The 26263-nt window shown below is 43.8% G+C and overlaps 1 protein-coding gene across 2 annotated transcripts; it reads left to right on the top strand.

The window, feature by feature from the left end:
- Window positions 1–24733, top strand: siah2l (seven in absentia homolog 2 (Drosophila)-like). 2 transcript variants are annotated; one of them, XM_085421408.1, is made up of 3 exons: window positions 1–514; window positions 22568–22747; window positions 23338–24733. In XM_085421408.1, the coding sequence occupies exons 1-3, from the start codon at window positions 68–70 to the stop codon at window positions 23707–23709; spliced, it is 999 nt and encodes a 332-aa protein (XP_085277534.1). In that variant the 5' UTR covers window positions 1–67; the 3' UTR covers window positions 23710–24733. The 2 variants fall into 2 exon arrangements, with proteins under 2 accessions (XP_085277534.1, XP_085277533.1); XM_085421407.1 differs by lacking the exon at window positions 1–514 and adding an exon at window positions 7336–7731.
- Window positions 24734–26263: the final 1530 nt, after the last annotated feature.

The raw sequence follows: 26263 nt of genomic DNA, 5'->3' as shown, positions 1-26263 counted from the left end.
ATACAAACTAGCAGCCGCCATGTTGTGTCTCCGGGGGCCTCGAGGGACGTCCGGTAGTAAACAGTAGATGACGGTACCGCCTGTTCGGCAGCTCTCAGGAACGGGACCGCAGCTGGAAGCTATGAGTCGTCCATCTTCAGCCGGAGGTGGGGGACTCGGGGCCGGGAAAGCAGGCGGAGGGAAGCACGGGGGAGCGGCAGGCGCCTCTGTTGCCGCAGCGGCCGCCGGCGTGAGCTCCGTGGCCGGGTCGGGGTCTGCTCCCCCTTCCTCCACCGTGTCCATGCCGGCTACCGGCCTCGTCGGACAATCCTCGGAGCTCACGGCGCTATTCGAGTGCCCGGTATGCTTCGACTACGTCCTGCCGCCTATCCTGCAGTGCCAGGCGGGTCACCTGGTCTGTAACCAGTGTCGTCAGAAGCTGAGCTGCTGCCCGACCTGCCGAGGCCCGCTCACCCCGAGCATCCGGAACCTGGCCATGGAGAAGGTGGCCTCCACACTGCCGTTCCCCTGCAAGGTAGACCCACAGACACAAACCGGCCCAGCTGATACTCACACACTACATCACAACTCTCTTCACTTCAGTTTGTGCACAAACTTCCTCCACGCACACCTGTCACGTGACGTCATCAGAGCCAAACTAGAATTTCGATTGATTTTCCAAGAAAACGTCTGACACACAGTCAACGGAGTTAAAGGTCAAAGGTTACTCCAGAAAATTGTGATTTATTTATTTATTTTTTCCGTGCTGAGTTCACTGCCTGTAGTAATAATCGGACGTTGAAGCATCACTGCTTAGTTCACTGCGTGCAATCAGTGAAGGAAAGTCATGTCACAGAGTTCATTATGTAATATAGAAAGAGTATTAGGACGACATTAAGAAAAAATATGATTGATCAATTTGAGAATAAAACCAAAATCTCAAGAAAAAAGTCAAATTAGTTATTTTGTAGAGGATTTGTTTGCTTTGAAACATCTTCCTATCATATCTTGTGATAACGTCCATCCTCTTTGTTGCAGGTGTAATCATCGATATCCTGGCATTTGTTCATTGCCATTTCATTTTGTACAAATTTGGCCAACGCTTCCACGATTGTGTGTTTGTTCTTTTGTTTGATTGGTCTTTCCTTTCTTTTCAGTGTCCTTATGCCTCCCACTGCACTGTGTTCATGTCCTAAAGGAACTAAAACACATTTTAAAGTACACATTCGCAATATCATTTGGTTTTATTCTCAAAAATATCAATGATTTTTATTTTCTTTATGTGGCCCTAATACTCTGTCAGAGTAATACAACCAGGAAAGTCCAGAGTCTGTGTTTAGTTCAGTAACTGTAATAAACATAGTTCAGCCAGCAGTGATGAGTCCACTGATTAATCAGGACTCGTCACTCTGCTGATTGTTTCCTCTGTTTGTCTAAAACCTGCAGATAAAAATGGATGACTGGTGTTTTAATCTCCTGCATACCAAAGTGACTGTAGAGTGAGAATCGTGACCAGGTTTTAAATAACATGTCCAACAAGTGTGCAGCTGTCCACATACCTTTGGCCTCGCAGCGTGTCGACTGATTGGAGCGGCGGCTCTGGTTCCATTACACGCACATTAAAGTTGAATTGTGTGTCGGCGGCTGAAAACTGAGTCCTGACTCTGACCCTGAGGAGGAAGAGGAGGTCTGATATGGACACAGTTTCCAACCTGCATAGTACAGAAAGACTTGATACAAACTGAAAGTAGATGTTTCACAGCTCGCTCAGCTCAGCAGGCTGGTTACAGGACAGACTGCCCTCTGGTGGTGTTTTCATGCAGTGCATGTGACCTCAACAGAATATGTCCCCAAGAGTTTAGGGGAGAAAACATTAAATTCAGCTTAATTTGAGTTTATTGAAGCTGTAAGTGAAGATCATGCATAAAATTTGGCTGGTCGACGAGCGTTTCGTCATCATTTAGATTTCAACCCACGAGAATCTCCTCACCACTCGTACACATCCTGCTGCCCTGTAATCATGTTGTGTCGTTATACCTCCTGCAGACAGCAGGCTCATGCTCATTTGTTTCACTGTTGCTGTTAAAATATGTTTTTTGTTTCTGTTGTGATGATCTTCCTCGTCTAATGCTTCTTGGTAAGTGTCTGCAGGCTGGTGTAGATGTCAGCCATACAAATCATTTGGTCACAGATGTTTTGGGTTTTTTCAGGGGAGGTTTGTGTTTTGAAAAGCCCGAAAATTCTACGTAGGACCCAATATTTACTGAGCTGTTCTCTACAGTAGGAGGAAGAACTGCAGCCTTGATGAGGTAGAGAGGACATGAAACTCTACATATAATGGCTAATTTACACCACTAAGTCCTGCTCTCACACCTGACATATATTACACTGTCTGTGAAGCCGGATTTAAGAAATAAGTGCTTAAAGTTTTAAAAAGATGTTTGGTGCCATCTTCTGTCCGTACAGAATGTGACGTCATGTGGTTGGTTGGCTGGTTGTGGCTAACAGACTAACATTAGTTTATGTTAGCTAAGTCGTGACAGTGATGCTATTGGCTTTCTGAATAGCAGCATGAGGTGTAAACATCCTGTAGTCTGGGTACAGAGCTGCCAATAATGCGCTCTGCAGTCAGACTGTGGCAGTTTCCATACCAGACTGTGATGCCGCTGGTTAGGATGCTCTCCATGGTGCCTCTGTGGAAGGTGTTAAGGATGGGTTTGGGGAGGCAAAACCTTCCTTAGTCGTCTCAGGAAGTGCAGTCGCTGCTGAGCTCTTTTTGTCACCGATTTGGTGTTGCTGGTCCTCTGTGATGCAAACACTGAAGAATCTGGTGCTCTTCACTCTCTACTGCGACACCAGCAATGCTGAGCTGGAGATGGACAGCCTTGGTCTTCCTAAAGTCAACATTGAGACATAGATTATTGTCCTTGCACCAAAGTGCCGTTGCACATCCTCTCTGTATGCAGCATCATCATCGTCCCTGATGAGTCCCACCACTGGGGTGTCATCTGGAGACTTGATCATTTGGATTGTGTTGGAGCTGGAGGTGCAGTCGTGGGTCAGCAGCGTGATTAGTGGGCTCAGCAGACATCCCTGGGGGGTGGAGGGCGTCTATGCTCAGTGTGATGGTGTTGGATCTTATATTTCCAACCTGTACTGTCTATCAGTGAGAATGTCCAGGATCCATTTGCAGGTGGAGGTGTTGAGTCCGAGCAGGTCCAGCTTGCTGATCAGCTGTTGGGGGATGATGGTGTTGAATGCTGAGCTGAAATCAGTGAACAGCATTCTTATGTGGGCGTTGCGTTGATCCAGGTGTGATAGAGCTAGGCAGAGTGCCAATGAGATCGCATCACCCATTGATCGTGATATGCAAACTGTAGTGGGTCCAGTTTGGGGGGGAGCTGCTTCTTGATGTAACTCAGGACTAGTTGCTCGAAGCACTTTGTGATGATTGGAGTAAGTGCTTCTGGGCAGTAGTATTTGAGCTCCGAGGCTGTAGCTGTCTTTGGCACAGGTCTGATTGGGGGGGGTTAAAGCACTGTGGCACAACAGCTTGGCTCAGGGACATGTTGATGACGTCTGCTAGGACAGCGGTCCCCAACCCCCGGGCCTTCGACCGGTACCGGTCCGTGGGTCGTTTGGTACCGGGCCACGAGAGTTGAGGCTCAGGTGTGAAATGTCTGGTTTTCAGGGTTTTATCGGTTTCAGCGTTATTTTGTTATCGTTTTTATCGTTTACTCGGTTTTCCTTGGTCTTTTCACGTGTGTTATGAATAAATCTTCTTTTTTTCAGTACCGGTACTAGTTTCATTTTGTTGTATTTATCCGCAACACCTTAAAGGCCGGTCCGTGAAAATAATGTCGGGCATAAACCGGTCCGTGGCGCAAAAAAGGTTGGAGACCGCTGTCCTAGGACATCGGTCAGCTGGTCAGCACAGGCTCTGAGCACACGTTCGGGTATATTATCTGGTCCAGCAGCTTTGTGTGGGTTGACTTTAGCGAGAGTCCTTTCACTCGGGCCGTGGACAGGGACAGCACTTGGTTGTCTGGCGAGGGGCTGGTTTTCCATGCTGGCTCATTGTTTTGAGTCCCAAACCTGGCATCGAATGTGTTAACTGCGTCTGGTTGAGAGGTGTTTGGATGTCCCGCCACATTCGCTGAGAATCTCCTGACCAGGCAAAGAGATCACTGACTTTCTTTGAGCTTGATGTCCTTGGTTTGCTTGGTTGAAGTCCCCAGCGATAATGAAAAAGCCCTCGGGGTGGAGAGATTGCAGGTCCCTGACGGCCTCGTACAGCTCCCATAGCGCCTCCTTAGCATTAGCGTCAGGAGGAATGTACACTGCCACAATAACGATGATTCTGAACTCCTGCAGCAAATGATAAGGCCTGCACCTCACTGCCATAAATTCAACACACGAGCAGCCCCGCATGCTTTTTCAGATGTGGGATCACTTTAGTGCTGCAGCAACGAGTTAATGTTAAACTGAGGATGTACTGCCCACTTTGCCGTCTGTCTCTCTTTAGCAGTAAGTTGTCTTTACAAATCGGATGTGGCATGCGCTGCGTCAACGCTAACTAGAGCGAAGAACCCAAAATTTGCGCCGCGCTTGTGAGTACACAAGCAGATCGATCAGTCCCAGTATTAACACTGTACACTAACACAGTAGCTTTATTACAAAATACTAAAACACTGGTTTGATGAGTAGGAACTTTATTGTATTTAAGCAACTGCAGAGAGCAGCAAGGATCAACTGTCAAGCTAGTCATGCACATTTCTGCTGATATACTGTGTGCCATGGTTTTCAAATAGGGCTGCCACGATTACGTCGACTATCAAAATCGTCGACGACTGATTTAATAGTCGACGCGTCGTTTGAAGCTTTGTAAGATCCCAAAAGACGCAGGAATAAGTAGCAGGATTTAAGAGTGTAATAACGGACTGAAACAGAAGATGGCAGCACTGCGTGTACAAGGATGCCAGCTGCCATTAAATATATATTTCCCTCATTTTTACTGGTGACTGGTAGGAGGTAAGCTGCTGATTTCTCCAGGAGGTGGTTGTGTGTGAAGAACGTATTTGGCAACATTCAGTCGTTGGACAAACAGGAGGAAGTTCTGTGTAACTCCTTGAAAACGGTGAGCTGAGGTTCCCCGTAAGCGCTCACAGCTAACGCTAGAACAGGCTTTTCCCCGCAGCACGCCGTGTAATAAATACTCACAAAGAAAACAGCGGCCGTTACAACTGATGTCTAAAACTTTATCGTTTCATGCATCGGTTAAAACACTCGACTCCAGCTACATGACGCGCAGCTGGAAACACTTCACGCAAGTCGAGCTGCCCAAGATTCACAGAATGTACAGAAAATAAGTTTTTGTGATTTATATCGTTATCGGACGATAGAATTCTTATATCGGGATATGAGATTTTGGTCCTATCGCACAGCCCTAAGTGTGAAACCATCACAGATCTGGAGGTGAAGGTAACTTGAAACGTGACGATGTTTCAGAGTCGCCTGTGCAGAGCTTTGGCTGCTGACTGTCTGGCTCTCTGAGACACAGTGTACTGGAAGGTAGAGCTGCAACTATCGATTACTTTACTAATCCATTACTCAATGGAAAACTCAATAGATTAATCGATAAAAATGCTTTTGTCTTATTAATGAGTAATAATATTCAAAAGAGAAAAAAATACAGGTCTTTTAAAATAAACTGCTCGCTGACTTCTGTTTTAGGAATTAAAATGTTTTTGTTTCATTCGTCAGAAAACAAAACCTCTATTTACTTGTGATATTACTTTTTTGCTTTTTAAAGAAACATTTTCTTAAAAGTAAAAATACAGAGTCAAAGTCAAATACAACAAGATAAATACACAATCTAAACTGAGGCATAAACATCAATCTTTACTGTGTGTCTTTGAGGCTTTACGTTTAGTGTGAGCCAGTATATCAGCACTCTGACGTTTGCTCTGCGCTTTGATGCAGAGCTTTTGTGCTGCTGAAAACAAGATGGTGTGATGATGTAGACGTTATTTAATCTTGGCAATAATTTTACCGTCCTACCTGAAACCTGTCAGGTCAGTTTTACTGGCACATGGACATTTTTATAGACTTTTGGAAAAAAGCTTTAATTTTCATGTTTTTAAAGCTTCTACAGTTGATCTGACAGTGGTGCAAGATGAACAAATCTGAGAAGGCTTTGTATTCAGAATGATTACAGATGTCAGGAGTGAATCAGCGCTTTGTAGTGGTTTTCTTTGTGGATGTGAATCCAGCAAACAGCATTTTGCATTGAATTTGTTTTAAAGAGCTGTCAGTGAGGAGGCAGACACCAGGAACAGACTTCAGGCACATCAAATAATAAAATCAGTCAGGTTTTGCCTGAAGTGTCGTGGATTTTTGCTAGGACCAAGTCTGTTTACATTATACATGCTTCCCTTAGGCAGCATCATTAGAAAACATAGCATACATTTACACTGCTATGCAGATGACACCCAGCTCTATCTGTCCATGAAGCCAGATAACACACACCAATGAGTTAAACTGCAGGAATGTCTTAAAGACATAAAGACCTGGATGGCTGCTAACTTTCTGCTTCTTAATTCAGATCAAACTGAGGTTATTGTACTCGGCCCTGAAAAGCTTAGAAATATGGTATCTAACCAGATTCTTACTCTGGATGGCATTACCTTGGCCTCCAGTAACACTGTGAGGAACCTTGGAGTCATTTTTGACCAGGACATGTCCTTCAACGCACATATTAAACAAATATGTAAGACTGCTTTCTTCCATTTGCGCAACATCTCTAAAGTTAGAAATATCCTGTCTCAGAGTGACGCTGAAAAACTATTTCATGCATTTATTACTTCCAGGCTGGACGACTGTAATTCATGGGGATTCAGTTTTCAGGCCCTTCTTCTGTGGAACCAGCTTCCAGTTTGGATTCAGGAGACAGACACTATCTCTACTTTCTTTGTATTACTGTAAGGTCTTTACCTCACAGTATAAAGCACCTTGAGGAAATTGTTGTTGTATTGGTCACACACTGTGTCACCAGTGTGTGAATGGGTGGATGACTGCATGTGTAAAGCGCTATACAAATACAGGCCATTTACCCTTTTTACCAATATGTTGCAAAAGAAATAAAATTGAATAGAAATTATTTTATTTCTATATTCACAACAAAACAAAAGAGTGAAGACAGAGGTCCTGTGTTTGGTCTCTCACACACACACACACACACACACACACACACACACACACACACACACACACACACTGTGCATGCAGAGCAGTGCTGACAGATGCTTGGAGGAGGAGGATGGCACTCGGTTAAGCGATACTCCCCTCTTATTCTCTCTCTCTCTCTCTCTCATGTTTCCCCGCCCCCACTGTGTGTGTGTGCGTGTGTTGTGTGCGCGCACACGCTGCAGTGTCTCAGTGTCGGTTGGAGGACGCACGTTTTTCTGCTGCTCAGACAGTGAGAGGGAGAGCTCCGAGAGACATTCACTAAAAACCAGAAACAGTGATCGAGAGGGTGTTATTCACCGCCGGTCAGTCAGACGGACGCCACACAGCTCACTCAGTGTGTGTGTGTGCGTGTGTTTAGGCCCTGCGCGTTTTGTTTTTTCGTCACCACAGAAGAAGAAAACAGCTGCCCGTGTTTTCTTTTCTGCTGCTGCAGCAGGAGAGAGAGAGCGGGCGAGCGAGGTTCAGCTGCATTACGGCTGCGTCTGTTTGATCCGACAGGTTCTGGTACGTTTACCGATCGATTATCGATTGATTTGAGTCATCAGGTTGGTTTGAACCGATGTTGATGTTTTACCGCCTGAACTGGAGACGAATGCTGTTGATCAGAACAACGTATGAAAATGTTTTTGTTTGTCAAAGTAATCGATTACCTGATTCATGTTGGTGGTGCAGCTGTGGGTCTGATTAATCTGCCAGTTAATTTCCTCATTAATTAAAATGATAATAAATGTGTACAGTGAAGCAGCAACAATGAGTATTTGATTGTCGATTGTGTTACTGCTTGTTGCTCTTCAAGCCAAAAAAAGCCAATGAAAAATATTTCTATTTCTACTTCCTCCCATGTTAGAGACGTTTCACTGTTTTATGTTGTTTGTACAGCATTTGTGGTTTGACTCGGAGGCTCGGTGTTTCCACGGATTTAAAAAAAACAAATTTACAGCAAAAACAGTTGAATTAAGCGTTACACTGAGGTGGCTGTTAGTGTGAATCGGCATATAATAATAAATAAAACATAAATAAAACTAAACTGAATCAATTTCATCTACATTAGATGGAAAACAGCGAGCACGTAAGTCTCTTTTGGCTGCTCCGGTGTTTCTTAAATGGCCCCCACATGTTTTGGTTTGGATCTTCTTCCACTTGATCCGGACTTGGGACCAGCACTCGGAGTACTCTCGTGACCCGGATCTTGTATTTGTGTCCGGGTCTCAAACTGGCGTGCACAGTGAATGTGTTAATCACTGCAGCAAAGAAAACGCTTCATTCAAAAATGCTGTAAAATCACTGAGTGTCTTTGGGCAGTTTAAACCCAGACGATGAAACGTGAAAATAATTGGCAGATTAATTAACAATTAGAATAAACATTCACACTGAACCACAGGGTGGCGCTGCTTAAACAGATTTGGGGGTAGCTGACGTGTGACGTTGGACAGCAAACATTTTTATTTTAAAATATTTACAAGTTCTTTTATTTAATAATTAAAAATAATATAAAACATTTTATTCTTTCTGCCAACAAAGCTCATGTTCATACCCTCTCAAACTAAACACTAAACCTGTGTTTTGAGTCACAGTGTGCTACGATTTCACCACAAAAACATTAAAAAAGTTATAAATTTAAAAGTGTATGAAGAGTTTTCAGTAAATGAAAACGGTGCCTAACTGACTCTAATATAAAAAAGAAAGAGTGTTGGTTTGTTGGTCTCGGTGTTGGTGTTTTGGTTGCTGCCATGTTGGACTGTATTTGGACAACAGGGTGTTACGTTAGCAACTAACGTTAGCTAGCCTGGCTGTAATGGTGCCTCACAGACACAGGATACCTGCTAATTAATGCTCAGATACTGTAGAATTTAAGATAAGAAGAACTTTATTTATCCCGAGGGAAATTCTTTTGTCATACACATGCTCAATGCAGCAGAGGAATAAGATATACAATATGTACAATAGAATACAAGTATACAGTAGGATAGTGCAAAATATAATATCAAATAACTGTAGCAAGTAACAATATAACTATTGTTACTTGCTACCATATCTAGTAGAATTAGCCTCACACGGGCCTGTTATTGGATCATTGCATTAAAAATGCTCAAATAGACTCACACAGCACAGAGATCCAGTCCAAGGATTCTGCAGTTAGCTGAGGTGAAGCCTAGCAGCAGCTAGCACCTGTCTCATCGTCCACCTGTCAGGAAACTTAATGCAGTTAGCAATAAAGACCTAAAGTGTTTCTGCAGCAGGCTCTTTGTATGTGTTTATTTCTATAGTCTATCGAGATCAGCAGCATCGCTATAGCCGGCCTGTCGCTGTGATTTTTGCTAATTTACTGCTGGCAGTGGCTGATGTGTATCTGGCCTTATATTCACAGACCATGTCATTTCTTTTTGTTCTTTGATAAATCACAACAAAAACAGCCATCATCACTGAAAATCACTCAGATTTTTATTTTAAATAGCAATATGGCTCTATAAACTCACATGGTGCATGCGGTGAAGGCTAACGCTGCTCAGGCGCCGGTTTCCACACAGATTCCTCACAGTGAGAACAAAACCATGGAAGCAGCCTCCCAAACCAAAGGATGCTGAAGCACACTTTACAGTCACAGGTGAGGGTTTGAGTCTGAACATGAGATTTGTGGACAATTAGAAAAATATTTGTATAAAAAAAATGTCCCCATTATTTAATCCAACTAACATGAGGTTGTTTCATTTATCAACGTTGTTGATAATTAATGTGTGTTCTTTGTTTCATACTTTGAAATCTTTTACTGAGAAGAATAAGCAAGATGTTTGAACCCATCAGCTTGGTTTTATTTCATGGTCCTTTGAAGTTGATCATGAAAACAGAAGAGGTCTTTTTTTTTTTTTTTTCTAAACGCACCATTCTGTTAGAAAATGTACTGATTAATAGCTTTACTATGGTTTTGGATACTTGGTGTGACTATAAAGGTGCTCCTGTACTGTAAGCATGTATTCAAACCAAACTCATTGTGTTTGTTTTCAAGACTCTGCAGTAAATCTGAGAGCTCACACTAAAGCAGACTGAGGCCAATCGTCTGACTTGGTGAGTTAAACAGAAACCAAACATGGTCAGACGCTCGTCCGGTCTCTGTCCTCCTGTGAACTTCTGATCACTCTGCTATATGATCTCCACGTGGCTCTGCAGTCTGTCTGAACAGCTGCTGCTTGTTTTGTCCTCCTGTCTGGTTCAGTATGGTGAGCCCAAAGGGACAAAAGACTTGAGAAATCAAAGTTAAATTTAGAGTTGGAGCCTCTGAGTTTCCAGGACAAATTTCAAAGAAAGGAATTGCACACATGGAGCATGTGCAGAAAAACTTTAACTAAAGTTTTGATTCTGACTTGTAGTGTTTAAAAGAGTGAGAGACTTTTATGCTGGTGAGCTGTCGGCTTCAGCAGGAGTCAGCTTTCGTCATTGTCCATAGTGATGAGTTCAAATGTCTTGTTTTGTCCACCCAACAGAACCAGAAAATACTCACTTGTCTTTCACAGAAGACCAAAGAAACCTGGAAATATGAGCTGAAAAGATCAAAAACAGTTACTAGAGTCGACTAATCAGTAAAATTGTTGCAGCTCTAGCCTGTGCCGATGCTGTGCCCAGCCTCCTGCCTACCTCTGCTCAGAGAGTTGGCTCACTGGCGCTGCCTTCTGGGCTGGCATCACCGCCATGGGGTTGGTTCAGCTAGTGCTGCAGGGCTGACCGCTAACACCGTACAGCAGCAGCAGCATGGGTCAGAGGTCACGGACAGAGCCCGTCGACCTGTCGGACGAACCAAACCCCTGCCGGGCAGTCAGGTGAGTCCTGAATGATGCTGGCGAGCTTTAACGTACGGCTGCGTCAAGACAGATTTTCAGTTTATTTTAATTTTAAAACACATCATCACATTTTGTTTATGGATGCCCAGACATAATTCAATTCAATTTTATTTATACAGCGCCAAATCACAACAGCGGTCGCCTCAAGGCGCTTTATATTGTACAGTAGATCGCACAATAATAGATACAGAGAAAAACTCAACAATCATATGACCCCCTATGAGCAGCACTTTGGCGACAGTGGGAAGGAAAAACTCCCTTTAAACAGGAAGAAACCTCCAGGCTCAGGGAGGGGCGGGGCCATCTGCTGTGATTGGTTGGGGTGAGAGAAGGAAGACAGGATAAAGACATGCTGTGGAAGAGAGACAGAGATTAATAACAGATATGATTCAATGCAGAGAGGTCTGTTAACACATAGTGAGTGAGAAAGGTGACTGGAAAGGAAAAACTCAATGCATCATGGGAATCCCCGGCAGCCTACGTCTATCGCAGCATAACTAAGGGAGGATCCAGGATCACCTGGTCCAGCCCTAACTATATGCTTTAGCAAAAAGGAAAGTTTGAAGCCTAATCTTGAAAGTAGAGATAGTGTCTGTCTCCCGAATCCAAACTGAAGCTGGTTCCACAGAAGAGGGGCCTGAAAACTGAAGGCTCTGCCTCCCATTCTACTTTTAAATACTCCAGGAACAACAAGTAGGCCTGCAGAGCGAGAGCGAAGCGCTCTAATAGGGTGATATGGTACTACAAGGTCATTAAGATAAGATGGGGCCTGATTATTTAAGACCTTGTATGTGAGGAGCAGGATTTTGAATTCTGGATTTAACAGGAAGCCAAAACAGGAGAAATATGCTCTCTCTTTCTAGTCCCTGTCAGGACTCTTGCTGCAGCATTTTGGATTAGCTGAAGGCTTTTCAGGGAGTTTTTAGGACTTCCTGATAATAATGAATTACAGTCGTCCAGCCTGGAAGCAATAAATGCATGAACTAGTTTTTCAGCGTCACTCTGAGACAGGATATTTCTAATTTTAGAGATGTTGCACAAATGGAAGAACGCAGTCTTACATATTTGTTTAATATGTGCATTGAAGGACATGTCCTGGTCAAAAATGACTCCAAGGTTCCTCACAGTGTTACTGGAGGCCAAGGTAATGCCATCCAGAGTAAGACAAAATCTGAACAATGTCCTCTGAGCGAGCGTTTGTTACACTAAACAAAGTAGGGAATGAACCTACACTGAGCTTATGGACTGTCGTGTACACCAGAGCTTTTTAAAAACTTACTGTAAAGTTGTGCTGCACGTGAAGCCGGATTGCAACAGTTCTCGCCGGTATCGCTGAGCTGCGTCTGCACGAATTTCCTCGCTCGGTGGTTGGATCCTGTAGCGTTGGTCGTCCTTTTTGTTGCAGTCTTGCGTCTTTCCGCCTTGAACTGTGAGGTCCAGTTCATGTGTTGCTTCACTGATCATGGTCGCAGAGTATAAGCGGGAAATACCAGCTGCAATGCAAAGGGTGAAGCTGGTGTTCATCCAAAGGACTGGGGCCTCGCTGCAACATCAGTTGAATATGTCTTTGGCAATTAACGCATCTGCAGAGGTGCACCTTTTCATGTCAGAGCTAATACCATACCAGTCGCATCGTTTTTTCCTCACAAGGTCTTGAAAAGACCACGAGCATCATCTGATTCTGCAGCGTACTGGCGGTTACATCGGCCTACAGACCAACTGCTTCATTCGACTAAATCTAAACCGCAAGTGAACTAAAGAAACACTTCTTTCAACCAGAGGCAGGAAGACTGTCTGAAAGTATCTGATAAGGCAATGGAGGTTAGTTGATGTGCTTTAGCTTACTGCAAAGTTGCGGCTGTGAGAAGTGTCGGTAGAGCAAAGGTGCTATGGCGTATGTCTTAGTCTAATAATAAGGTGAAAGGGTCTCTTCTTGACTGCAGGTGTGCTGTGGGTTTACAGTGTTTGAGCATGACTGCTTTAGGAGGCTTTATCAATGTCTTAGGATGTGGCTGCATCTCTCATAGAGATAATCACTGAGGTATACACATTTTCATAACTTCTAAGATATGTGCAGAGTTTGATAAGCTTGTCAGGCTCCTTGAAGAGATGACTAAAAATAAAAAAGAATAAAGGGGTCTAAAAATAGGCTTTGTTGAAATGGAGAGACAAAAGCCACCTTTGTGAGGCGAATGACAAATCCAGAGTTGGTTAAGCGAACCAGAGTCCCAGCTCGTATTCAGATGCCGTTCACTGTGCACATATGTGTCTGTAATCACAAGCAGCATCCTCAGGCAGGTGGTGAACAGCCGGCAGGAATACCAAAACCATTATCCTGAACCACAGCGCCCTTCATCGTCTCACCAATCCCAACAGAACAGATTCATCAGATCTGCGCCGGCTGAAGCAGCAGCACAGCCAGGAAAGCACTCAGCTGAGCCCAGCACGATCAATACCAATCAGGCTGAAAGGATCAGAGAGGCTGAGCGAGACGTGCTGCTAAACGAGTTGGGGGTAAAGAAACCTCCCTCCTCTGCAGTCGGGTTTTTATTAGGAACAAATGGGTCCAGTAAGTTTGACTGAGATCGATGATGAAATGAGGTTAATGGATGTGAAGATTTAGCTACCCTAAAAACCAGCCTTGATGGTCGAGGGTGGAGTTTGATACCTCGGCTGCACAGAGCTGGTTTTCTCTTTTATGGCTGACTCATAATCAAAACATGACTCAGCAAATAAAAAAAAAAATACTTTAAGACCTCAAAGATGAAATTCATCGAACATAATGAGACACTTATATTTACAGTGCAGCTTTTCACTGCAGCTACCTGAGCACATGTTGGCTTTAAAGGAAATGTGCTGGTTTGAATCACATCTATTTATCTGCTTCACACACAAGTTGTCCGTGGTGTTCCACGGGGTTTGTGCTTCGACCAACAGGTTTTTCATCATCCATGCTTCCTCTGTGAGAAAACCCTGCATACATTTGGTTTGCCCGTAACTCTCAGTACTGTCATGCTTTTAAATTCAACAGTTTACTCTACAGTTTTGGTTTTCCTGTACATGACAGATGTTGATTCATCAGATTCACAGCAGACTAATGCAGAGATGTTCAGCCTGTGTTGGTCAGGACTGCGAGGTGTTTCCTGACAGCAGGTTGTGCCGTCGGAGTCCTGATGAGACGCTGCACAGGTTTTGTTCTAAATCCTCTGCTAAAGCAATCTGGATAAGAGGATTCCTGCCTGCTGTGTGTTTGGCACAAAGTGACAAAATGTTCTGACCTGTTCTAAATCGAGTCCTGAAAATTGATCATGGAAATCAGGTCGTTCTTTTTAGTTCTGCTTAGGGCTGCTCAATTAATCGAATTTTAATCACGATTACGATCTGGGCTTTCAACGATCATTAAAAATGACTGAGCCGATTATTAGCCCCTCCCTCGTGCTTTACTCTCGCGCTGCTCCGTGTGGCAAATCAAGCGCACCTCTCTGCATTTCGAACACGTGTCACAACAATTAAGAGCAGCGGTCCCCAACCTTTTTTGCGCCACGGGCCGGTTTATGCCCAGCAATATTTTCACAGACCGGCCTTTAAGGTGTCGCGGATAAATACAACAAAATAAAACTAGTACTGGTACCAAAAAAAAAGATTTATTCATAACACACGTGAAAAGACCCAGGAAAACCGAGTAAACGATAAAAACAATAACAAAATAACGCTGAAAACCGATAAACACCCTGAAAACTATACATTTCACACTTGAGCCTCAACTCTCTCATACCAAACGACTCTCGGACCGGTACCGATCCGAGGCCCGGGGTTTGGGGACCGCTGATTAAGAGGACCCGAGGGAGTTCGGAAAGCTAAGCAGAAGTTATTTGGAGAGGAGAGTGACTGCTGTTGGTTGAAAAGAGAGGTAAAAAAAACTTCAGTGGTGTGGAAACATTATGGGCTCGCACAGTCAGAACTCATTTTTCATTTATTTTTTATATTGCAAACATTTGCACTGTTATCAGTATTTGCACACTATTTTATATTATTTTTTGACAATCTTTAAAGTCATTATCCAACACATTGTTATTGTTAAATAAATATCGTCAAATAATCGAGATCTCAATTTCAGTGAAAATAAACGTGATTATCATTTTTGCCATAATCGAGCAGCCCTAGTTCTGCTGATATCTGCGTTTTGGCTTCAGAAGGTGGTGGACATGTTTTCTGGGTTTTGGACAACAGATGAATATTCATATTACAATTTTTATTTTATTTTTTATAGGTTGTAGTTAATAAATCACAATTTCAACTAAGTAATCATTCCAAATAAATAATCTAAACCCAGGACAAATGAAGAACAACTCATGTAAGTTTATAAATTAGCTTACAAGTTAATAATTCAGAGAGCTGCGCTTGTTACATCTGAACCAGCAGTTTGCTTTAATGAATAGAAGTCGGTTAATGTGGCCTTTGTGTCTGCTGCCCTTTCCAGGAAGCCGCTGCTGTGTTTTGACCCGCAGATCGTAAATATTTAATCACTGAGTAAAGCTCCTGCTGAGCAGCGATCGAGGACTTCGCCTGCAGTGGCTTCATGCCTGCTACATTATTCTGATCATTAATGCTGTCGAGGCTATTTTGTGTCCCTTGGTTATCGATTGTCTCTAGAGTTGAACTGTCTCTTTGGTGGGGTTGCATTGAGATGACATCCATACACCCAAACTCTCAAGTTACTAAAAGCTCTATGAACAAATGGGATGCTGTAATAGTGTTACCCACAGGAAGTGGCTAGTCGGCATATTCTTCGCCAACTGGTCAACCCATCATAGCATATTTAAGTTTATCACTGGTTAATTTATCATCTGCTCTCAGTTTAGATCCAGGTAACCTGGATACCCCAGAAACATCCATAGGAGGCTTCAGTATAACCTTCAGTTGGGGGGAAAATTCAAACTACGTTACGCAGATTGTCTCTCAGAAATGGGAGTCTGAAGGAAGCTAACGAGCCAGATCTGGTTGAATTTGTCTGAAAAGTCTCATTTCATTGAGAGCTTTTGTTTAAAGCCTGGACTTAGTTGAGAAACTGAGTGAAACTGTCAGTTTGCTGGTTAGTCATCGGTTACTGGAAAGAGGAGCTCTAGTCCTCACAGGCTTGAACTGGACTCCTGGTCATGAGTCTGATGCTGTCTCCTAACCTCGCAGCAGGTTGTGCTGCCTGTTGTAGTAGACAAGTGTTTCACCAGATCTGTGTTAACACAAACAGGAAGTGGTTCGTGTTATACATTAGTGAATAAATGGATGATCATCCTGTTTTCTCCTCCTGCAGATGTGTAGGTGTGCTCCTTATCCATCCTGACAGCCAGACCCTCTCCAGCAGTCGCCTTCCAGACGTTAATCTACTTATCGTGCTGCCGACTGAGATAACGCTCAGTCTTTGACAGCAGTTCTTCAGGCTTAGCCAAAACCGGTTATATCCTATTTTATTAACAGAGCGTGTTTGAGGTTTGTTTATTGTGTTTAGGCAGCAGAGTGATGCTTTACAGCTTAAATGATTACTACACTGGCCAGAATGCCTCAATAATGAGCTTCAACAAAGGCAGATCTGCTGTCAGACATTTTATCCTCACTGTATTATAAGCACACATTAGCAGAAATCACAGCGTCTTGTTTGGCGTGAGAATGTTTCGTTGGGTGGAGACTGTAGCGGCTGAAGCTCAGGAGGCTAAATATGTTCCACTTTATCACCAAAGAGTTCTCTGAGCGTCCTGAGGGTAACGACCTGCTCCCCATCCTTCAAGAACAGCAAAGCTTCAGAAGCTTTTTTTTTCTTTTGCATTTACACCAGTTGCATTGAATCAGTGGGAATGCTGGTGTTTGGCGTGTCACTGACACTGAGGACAACATGATCAGAGCTGTGAGTTTGGTCCGTTTCATTTTCTCAGCTCTCTCAGCCACAGCAGACCTGCTCCACTCGAGGACCAGAGATCCAAAACAAGCTTGAAACTCCCCACGCCAAACTCAACCCACCTCATTCCCAATGTAGCAAAGCGTGAACGTGAAGCTGTTAATTCACCGGTTGCTCTGCATTCCTCCTTGACCTCCAGCTCTGAGCTGTGCGTGACTCATAACTTAACAAGAGTTTTAACGACTGTTAGAAAAATTAGCTAATTTCTAAATCGACTGTCAGGCAGAGCCAGGACTCGCTGGAGGAGGCTTCCCTGCTTGGACCGCTGCCCCGGTGACCTGGCCCCAGATAAGCGGGAAAAAAAGGATGGATGGAACTCCGACACTAAATATCAGTTACTCCTAAACTTGAATTGTACTTCTGCGTCGGGTTTATGGCTTACACCATAACCAGAACCCCAGTTTAACCCTAACCTAAAACCTTTTACATAACCTGATGTGCATCTGACTACACATTAGGCCGACACATACCACGGCAACTTGGATGGCGTGAAACGTTGCTGTGTGGGAGTTAAAAGGGTTTTGTGGTTAATGCGTGAGTTGGATTTAGATTTGCTGCAGGAGTCTAAATGAAGTCTAGAGACTGAGGAAGGAACTAAAAACTAGAGATGGCACGATACCACTTTTTTATGTCCGATACCGATACCGATATCATAAATTTGGATATCTACCGATATGAATCCGATATAGTGTTTTTTTAATCAACAAAACTGTTTTTTAAATATCTTGCTGCAATTTGCAAGTCTGCAAGTTCATACTCAAGTTTAAAACAACAACTACACTAAAGCTATTCTGTTATACCTGTATACAAAAAAAATATTTCATAGTTCAGCAATACTGATCAATCTAATAAACTTAAACCTACACCATCCTCCCTATTCTGGTATTTTAAAGAGTACTTAGCGTAAATATTAAGCAACCTAACTAATAGGGTTCCAACTCCCAGCAACAACAAAAATAAATAAATAAAAAATAGGGAACCACCCCTCACGCTCCACCTCATGATGCTTAATCGACGTAATCAACCTTAATTTGATGCAGTGTGAAAAAAAATGCACAGAAATCAATTATTTTTCAAGAAATATTAAATAGATTCAACATCTTTCTTCAACAAAATTGCAGACTGCACAGATGGTACCTTCCCAAAGGAAAAAGTACTATAGCTTACTAGGGTATATATATTAGACTTAATAGTCACTATATACAGTAATTGACTTCTATTCCTTTTACATCAAATTAAAACTTTGGGTGTCAGATAATTATTTATTAAAAGCTCGACATTTTAAATGAGAATAAGAAAGAAAAGTATGTCTTTGTGCCCCCTTTTCCCTGTTCATGCCCTATCGGCCCCCCTGGCTAAACTTTGCTAGATCCGCCCCTGCACAGTTACCAGCGTCAGCTACGTAGAAAAAGATCCTCGAGTAGAAAGTAATAATAAATACATTCTAACAACAGCTGATCAAGCTTAAACGTGCTGCTGTTGTTCAGCCGCTGGTTTCCTCTTTCTGGTGCAAAGTGGGCCAAAAACAAACAAGAGAGACGGACTCGCGACAGAAAAGCCGATCAGCTGATCGTTAAGCAGTTTCATGATTGAAGTAGCAGCCAGAAGAGGCAGTCGCTCCATATATCGCTTGTTAAGCTTAACGTGGGAATGCTTTACAAACATTCAGAGATGGACTTACACACTTGCTTTACTTCTTTCGGGATAACTTTGTCGGAGATGAAATGCCAGGTTGCTAGCGAAGCTCCAAATGCTATCCAGACCACCGACAGGTCCTGCATGCCACAGCCGCTCTATCACGTGATGCATACTGCTCCGACGTGCTAACGTTCTGAGGCGAGTTACGGCGTGTTGCAAGTTTTGTGAGGTGCTTTCGTGATATTTAATGGATCGGATTACATTTTTTATTTTTCTCCGATATCCGATCCAGTAATTTAGGTCAGTATCGGACCAATACCGATACGTAATATCGGATCGGTCCATCTCTACTAAAAACTAGAGACGGACCGATCCGATATCACATATCGGTCCGATACTGACCTAAATTACTGGATCGATATCGGAGAGAAATAAAAAATGTAATCCGATCCATTAAATATCATCAAAGCACCTCACAAAACTTGTGACATGGCGTAACTCGGCTCATAACCGTAGCACGTCGGAGCAGTGTGGTCACGTGATAGAGCGGCTGTGGCGTGCGAGACCTGGTTGAGCATTCGGAGCGTCGCTACCAAACCAGCATTTCATCTCCGAGGAAGTGATCCCAGAGAAGTAAAGCAAGTGTGTAAGTTCATCTCTGAGTGTTTGTAAAGCATTCCAGCGTTAAGCTTAACAAGCGATATATGGAGCGACTGCCTCTCTCTCCTGCTGCTACTTCAGTCATGAAACTGCTTAACGATCAGCTGATCGGCTTTTCTGTCGTGAGTCCGTCTCTGTTGTTTGTTTTTGGCCTACTTTGCACCAGAAAGAGGAAACCAGCGGCTGAACAACAGCAGCACGTTTAAGCTTGATAAGCTGTTGTTAGAATTTATTTATTATTACTTTCTACTCGAGGATCTTTTTCTACTGCTGATGTAACTGTGCAGGGGCGGATCTAGCAAAGTTTAGCCAGGGGGGCCGATAGGGCATGAACAGGGAAAGGGGGCACAAAGACATACTTTTCTTTCTTATTCTGTCATGTCGAGCTTTTAATAAATAATTATCTGAATCTTACACCCAAAGTTTTCATCTGATGTAAGATGTATAGAAGTGCATTACTGTAACTATTAAGTGCAATACTAAGCTGTAGTACTTTTTGCTTTTGGAAGGCACCACCTGTGCAGTCTGCAGTTCTGTTGAAGTAAGATGTTGAATTGATGGAAAAATAATTGATTTATGTGCATTTTTTTTTAGACATCCATTAAATTAAAGTAGATTATGTTGATTAAGCATCACGAGGCGGAGGGTGGGGGGTGGTTCCCTATGTTTTGTTTTTTTTGGGGGGTTTTTTCTTGTTGCGAGTGGGCGACCCTATTAGTTAGCACTAATAGTACTCTTTAAAATACCAGAATAGGGAGGATGGTGCAGGTTTAAGTTTATTAAACTGATGAGTGTTGCTGAATTATGAAATATTTTGGGTGCAGTGTATTTTTTTTATTTTTTTTATTTATTTATTTTTTTTAACATACAGGTATAACAGAATAGCTTTAATGTTTTGTTTTTTAAAACTTGAGTATGAACTTATACAAAATGCAGCAAGATATTAAAAACACACTATATCAGATTCATATCGGTATCGGACATGAAAAAGTGGTATCGTGCCATCTCTGCTAAAAACCAAAGTCCCTGAAAAACAGACCAGTTCTTGCTTGTGTGAACATATTCATTCATGATGGACACAGAAAAATTGCCCAGCTGATGAGAAGAGGAGGAGCAGAACATAAAGTTCAAGAAAAACTTTGTGTTTGGTGTGAACGTACTGATGGTTCTTAAGTCCTAGAGAAACACTCAGTCATACTTTACTTTGTACTTTTGTGTTGAGTCTACGGAGTATCCTGGTGGCGATCGTGGCTCAAGAGTTGGGAGTTCGCCGTGTAGTCGGAAGGTTGCCGGTTCGAGCCCCGGCTTGGACAGTCTCGGTCGTTGTGTCCTTGGGCAAGACACTTCACCCGTTGCCTACTGGTGGTGGTCAGAGGGCCCGGTGGCGCCAGTGTCCGGCAGCCTCGCCTCTGTCAGTGCGCCCCAGGGTGGCTGTGGCTACAATGTAGCTGCCATCACCTGTGTGTGACTGTGTGTGTGAATGGGTGGATGACTGGATGTGTAAAGCGCTATATAAATACAGGCCATTTACCATATCCTGAAACCCTTACGCAGAGCTTACTCCATAACCTGACTTGCACTCTCAGTACAGCTAATGTCATGTTGGCACAGCCCACAATTACTGTGATTATTTCCTCACATTTCCAGCTGCTTCTGTCACCATTTTTCACCTTGATCGGCAGAATGGATCAGTTTGAACTGACTAATGTATAGTATGAATGTAATGTAAGTGCTACAGTTGAACCTTGTGTAGGCTACACCGATGTAGAAGTTGAGCTTAAGAAGAGTGGACTATCTCCAAGACTTTGAGACCTTTTTCCATAGTTCTTCTAAGTTTGAAGAATCTTAAAATGAGATCATGCTTTAGCTGAACAAAGTGGCCAATGAGACCTGAGACGTGCTTCCTGAAGTTTAAAAATCTTCGGGGCACATGTCTGCCCCATTCCAGCACCGCGTTAGTAAGACTGGGAAAGATATGACATTGAACATCAGAGACATGGCACAGATGTCCGTTCTGCATCTGGGATCCTGTTTTCTGTTCAAAGCTACTCTCCTGCATATATTTGATGTATAAATAATGGATCCATATCTCGATGATGTGCTGTGACAGCTGGGTGCAGAGCGTGTACTGTGTGGTGTTCTGGTGTCAAACCACCCAATCAGCAGTCATCTTCTGAACACGCCGTTCTTGTCTGGATGTGTCTCCCCTCATGTTTATGGATGCTCTCCCAGCACGCCGAAACCAGGGGGCGATGTTCAAACGGCATCGCTAACGACATCGTCCGCTTCCCCCGAGAGCCTTCCCGTCTCCCTGAGCTCCTCACCGCCTCGCTGTTTTCATACCTCATTTACTGCCTTCCTCATCACTCCCCCCCCTTCATGCCCCGCTATAAGCTCCGTCTGTCTGTAGTCAGTCTGTTGTTGGAGATGAAACGGGATGAGGGAGGGAGAGTCTCACCGCTGTGACCTTCAGCGTTTCAGAAAATGAAGGAGACAGCTGCAGCCATTACAGTAACGCACTCCTGTCTGCATAAAGGCAGCAGCCATCGGCTGTCTTTATATCCCAGCTTCTTAATTCATCCAGAAAATTTAAATTACTCCTCATTTAATGTCCTCTGAGCCGAGGCAACAGTTCAGACATTTATCAGGAGGAAAAATGTGGAAATGGCAAAACATCAGTACAGAAGCATCAATGAACCGTTGAAATGAAAAGTGGTTTGTGTTGGACCTGGACTAACATAACAATGTTTCAGTTTAGTTTTTAAAACGAACCAAACTAACAATGACTAAAAATATTACAACTTTTCTGTGTTTATTCTGTTTTAAGCACACAGCGTAGTTTTAACTGTAGAAAGTATAAATGTTGTTACTTCCTTAAGATGAGTGTTTACGCTGAACCTGGATGGCGAGGGCCGGATCTCAACAAGAAACCGTACGATGGCAGAAAAACTGTACGTTAGCCAGTGAGCATAACCAGTCTTTGACTCTTAATGGACTTTTATTAAGTATGATCTGAGTGAGTCCATGAACTCATCAAAGCGGTAACACCGGTCATGGCCAAGGGTCATTTTCCCCGTCATGTTACAACATTGAAAAGAATGCAAGTTTAAGGCACTTCCACATTAGTTCAAGTAGATTGTCGGTGAGAGAAAAGGGTCAATTTCCTTGATGTAATATTCATGTGAGATGCGACTTTCCTTCAGCAGCTGATGTTTCAGGTCGAGCGTGCCTCTAACTGTGTTGTGTGTCCTCCCTGCAGTATTCGTCAGCCGGCTGCCCACTGTCTCTTCACCACAGCGAGAAGCCCGATCACGAGGAGGTGTGCGAGTTCAGGCCGTACACCTGCCCGTGCCCAGGAGCCACCTGCAAGTGGCATGGCTCACTGGAGGCCGTCATGCCTCACCTCATGCACGCTCACAAGTCCATCACCACGCTGCAGGTCAAGATCCAAACTTTGATTCTACAGACACACAGTATGGGGTAGAAACACGGGCAAAGTGGGAACCATCTTTGTTTGCAGCCTGTCCTTCTGACTGTTTCTGCACTTTGGGGCTTTAACACAATGCATCCACAATGAATGTCGAGCTGTCATGTCAGCGTTCCAACCGTTAACCAGTGTAAGGCCCTGCATTCAGTATCAGTGGAACCTCTGAATCAAACAAAAGCGCCGTTTGAAGTAACCAGCAGATTTAACTACTCACCAACTGAACATGCAGGATGTAGTTGGAACGCAGCTAGGAGAGATTTCAGGACATCCTACACATCAGGTCTACAAGCTGCTGAGACAAACAATGTAAATTATTAAGGAATCCTCAGCAGCGAAACAGAGAAACACGGCACTGTGTAGAAACGGGATCACAAGTGTTCTTAACTGTGTGACCTTCGTGTAAGTGAACGTTTCACCTTTTCTGCTCACGTCTCTGACACCACAGTACTTCTTGGTTCTTCAGCTTGTTTTCCTCATGATTTCAGGTGTGAAGTGTGAAAACGTTGAGTTCTTCCTAATCGGTACTTGTTTCCGTGCTGCAGGGGGAGGACATCGTTTTCCTGGCGACGGACATCAATCTGCCGGGCGCCGTCGACTGGGTGATGATGCAGTCATGTTTCAGCCACCACTTCATGCTGGTGCTGGAGAAGCAGGAGAAGTATGAAGGTCACCAGCAGTTCTTTGCTGTCGTGCTGCTCATCGGCACCCGTAAGCAGGCCGAAAACTTCGCTTATCGCCTGGAGCTAAACGGCAACCGGCGCCGGCTCACCTGGGAGGCCACGCCGCGCTCCATCCACGATGGCGTGGCCGCCGCCATCATGAACAGTGACTGCCTGGTCTTCGACACCTCCATCGCCCATCTGTTCGCTGACAATGGTAACCTGGGGATCAACGTCACCATCTCCATGTGCTGACGGAGCCGAGGGGAGCCTCCTGCCGAGGGAGGAGTTAAGGAGGTGCAGAGTGCACCTGCTGACAGCCTCAGTTGGAGTCGTTCGAGGAGTCGGCTCAAACAGTCAGCAGCAGCCCTTTGACCTCTGTGGTCAGCTAACGATGGACGTGGGGCAGAATGTCCTTTGGTTACCTGTCTGGAAACGAGGGCGTCACCTCGAGCCTCCAACACTCTCCTCGATGGAGGAACGGTCGGATCTGCTGGTTCGACCGCAGCCAGGACGTCTGGCCTGGTTAGAGATTAAACTCCCGAGGACTCGGTCCTCATTGGTGGAAACAAACACTTCTCTCTGCCGAAGCGGCTCCCTCTTCCTGCGTCGGGTTAATCGGCTTCCTGTCAGGCCGGCGTGTTCACAATATTCTGCTCTGCAGTTCTGGTGCTATCAGACTGAGTTTACGTTCTTCACCAGCAGAGGCCAAATACACCACGACTGTTACGACATTCACAGTTAATGGTTCAGGAAACGCTCTGATAACGTTCACGTCTGATTAGTTGTTTACAGAGAGATTCTGAACATGCAGAGTTCAGCCGTGGCTTCTTTATTGGTTAATGTGCAGATTATTTATTGTTTTGGCTTTTTTGTTGAAAGGAAGTGGAGAATGTAAAGATATTTGCTTTAGTATCACATATAACAAAGAAATCATCCAGTGATTATAGGACAGAGCGGAAAATGAGTCTAACCTTGTTGCCAACAGACCAAAAATATTCAGGAAATATTATTCAAGGTGAATTTGACTTATTTCAATAATCTCTGTGCACTGAAGGAGTTGGTGAAAACTATCTACATGTCCATAGAGGTGAGGCATGTGAACATGTTTATTTCTGCTGTAACGTTTTAGTATGAAAGAGGATAAATGTCATTTTAAGACTGGAATTTAAAGCAAAATGAGGAATTAGACACTTTTAATCCGAGGAAAATGTTTGTCTGAGTCGTTAGTTTTCTTTGTCACGTGTCAGTAAATTAAAAACTGTCATTCTCATTCTCATTGGCTGTTTCCTCACACTTTTTTAAACCTTTTTGATAAACTCAGTAAAGAAAGGGCCGTGGGTCGGGCTGTCAGCTGTGTTTTTAATATGCACGTATAGAAAATGATCTGCAGGTTAATCCGTCTGTGTTCATAAAAAACAAATACTGTGAAAAAGCTCCACAGACCTGGAGTCAGCTGGTGGAAGAAGGCTGCCAGCAGTTCAGGTAAAGCAGAGTAATGTGAACACCAACATTCTGACTGAGAGGTTGCCGGTTCAGATCCCTGCAGCTGCAGATGGTGACTGATGGCGGGTCTCTGACTGGAGGTCGGCCTTTGACCTGAGCTGTGCTCAGTTAATCCTCAGACTTTCTTTAATCTCTGATAAAAGCAGTAAAATGGAGGAATAATCCTCCCGTCCCTCCTCCTGCAGTCCGTTTAGCCGCCAGCGCCTTACTTTTCTACCGCTAACCACCTCCTCCCATTCACCCGCTTTCTAAAGGGGCCTTGGTGCTGATGTGCTGCTTCTGGGAAACAGAAAAACGCAACGATGTGTTCAGAAGAACGGAGAGCTGCTCGTCTGCTCAACGCCACAGAGACACGACCGACACAAACTCGTGTATTTATGTGGAAATGTGGGTTTTAAAAACTAAATTCCTTCTCGTGAAACCGTCATAGCAACTGACCAGAAAGATACCTCTGACCACAGACATGTCTGTAACTGAACCGCAAAGCCCTCCGAGCTCAGCGGCGTTTCCTCTGTGTTCATGAAGATGAAGAAAAGTCCAAAATAAGCCGATTTCTTCCCATCATTCATCCAAGTGTCTCATCCAGCTCTGGATTTTCTTTAGAGAGTAGCTTTGTATGATTCAGAGTTACGTCTTATTCTGATTGGCTGACTTCTGCTTTTGAGCTGTAGTCATTAGATTTCTGTGCTTGTAGAAAAACACACCCGGCTCCTTCGTACCTGCTCGATGATTATCGTGTTTCTGTGGTGTGTTATGCTTGACTGGTGGGTCGTGAACAGAAAACTGCAAATTTGAGCTTATTTGTCATAAAACTTGTCACATCCCACATTTCCAGAGTGGGCAGGAAAAAGGCTTATTCTAATATGACTGCTGTATGTGCACACAGTAGAAACACAGAGCAAACACTGCTGTCTCTTTGTCTCCAGGTGTGGTTACCTCGACACGAGTGTCCCGGTTTCAGGGTCCCGTTTTTCCGTTTGCGGATCATTTTGTGATTTTTCAAAGTTCAAAGTGCTCGCTGCAGTTTGATGTGAATCTTTGATCACAAACAATGAGAGCAGGAAACATCCTCCCAGTGTTGGAGTGACGAAGAAACCTTTTTACTCTTCGGATGAAAGCACGTTTACTTCCACATAGCAAAGAAGTTTTATGGCACCATAAGAAAAATGCTGACACACACACACACACACACACACAGTGCAAAAGTCTTGAGCCTCCATCATGTGTTCATATTTGAATGAGGGTTTTCCAGCCTCTGAATGCCAACAAAGAATCAGACTCAGTTTTAACAGCCTTGGAAATG

The sequence above is a fragment of the Rhamphochromis longiceps genome, linkage group LG10, assembly GCF_057381845.1.
Source record: "Rhamphochromis longiceps isolate RC_006_pf linkage group LG10, R_longiceps_female_GT1.1, whole genome shotgun sequence".
Taxonomy (NCBI): Eukaryota; Metazoa; Chordata; class Actinopteri; order Cichliformes; family Cichlidae; genus Rhamphochromis; species Rhamphochromis longiceps.
This window is presented reverse-complemented; position numbering and strand designations above follow the sequence as displayed.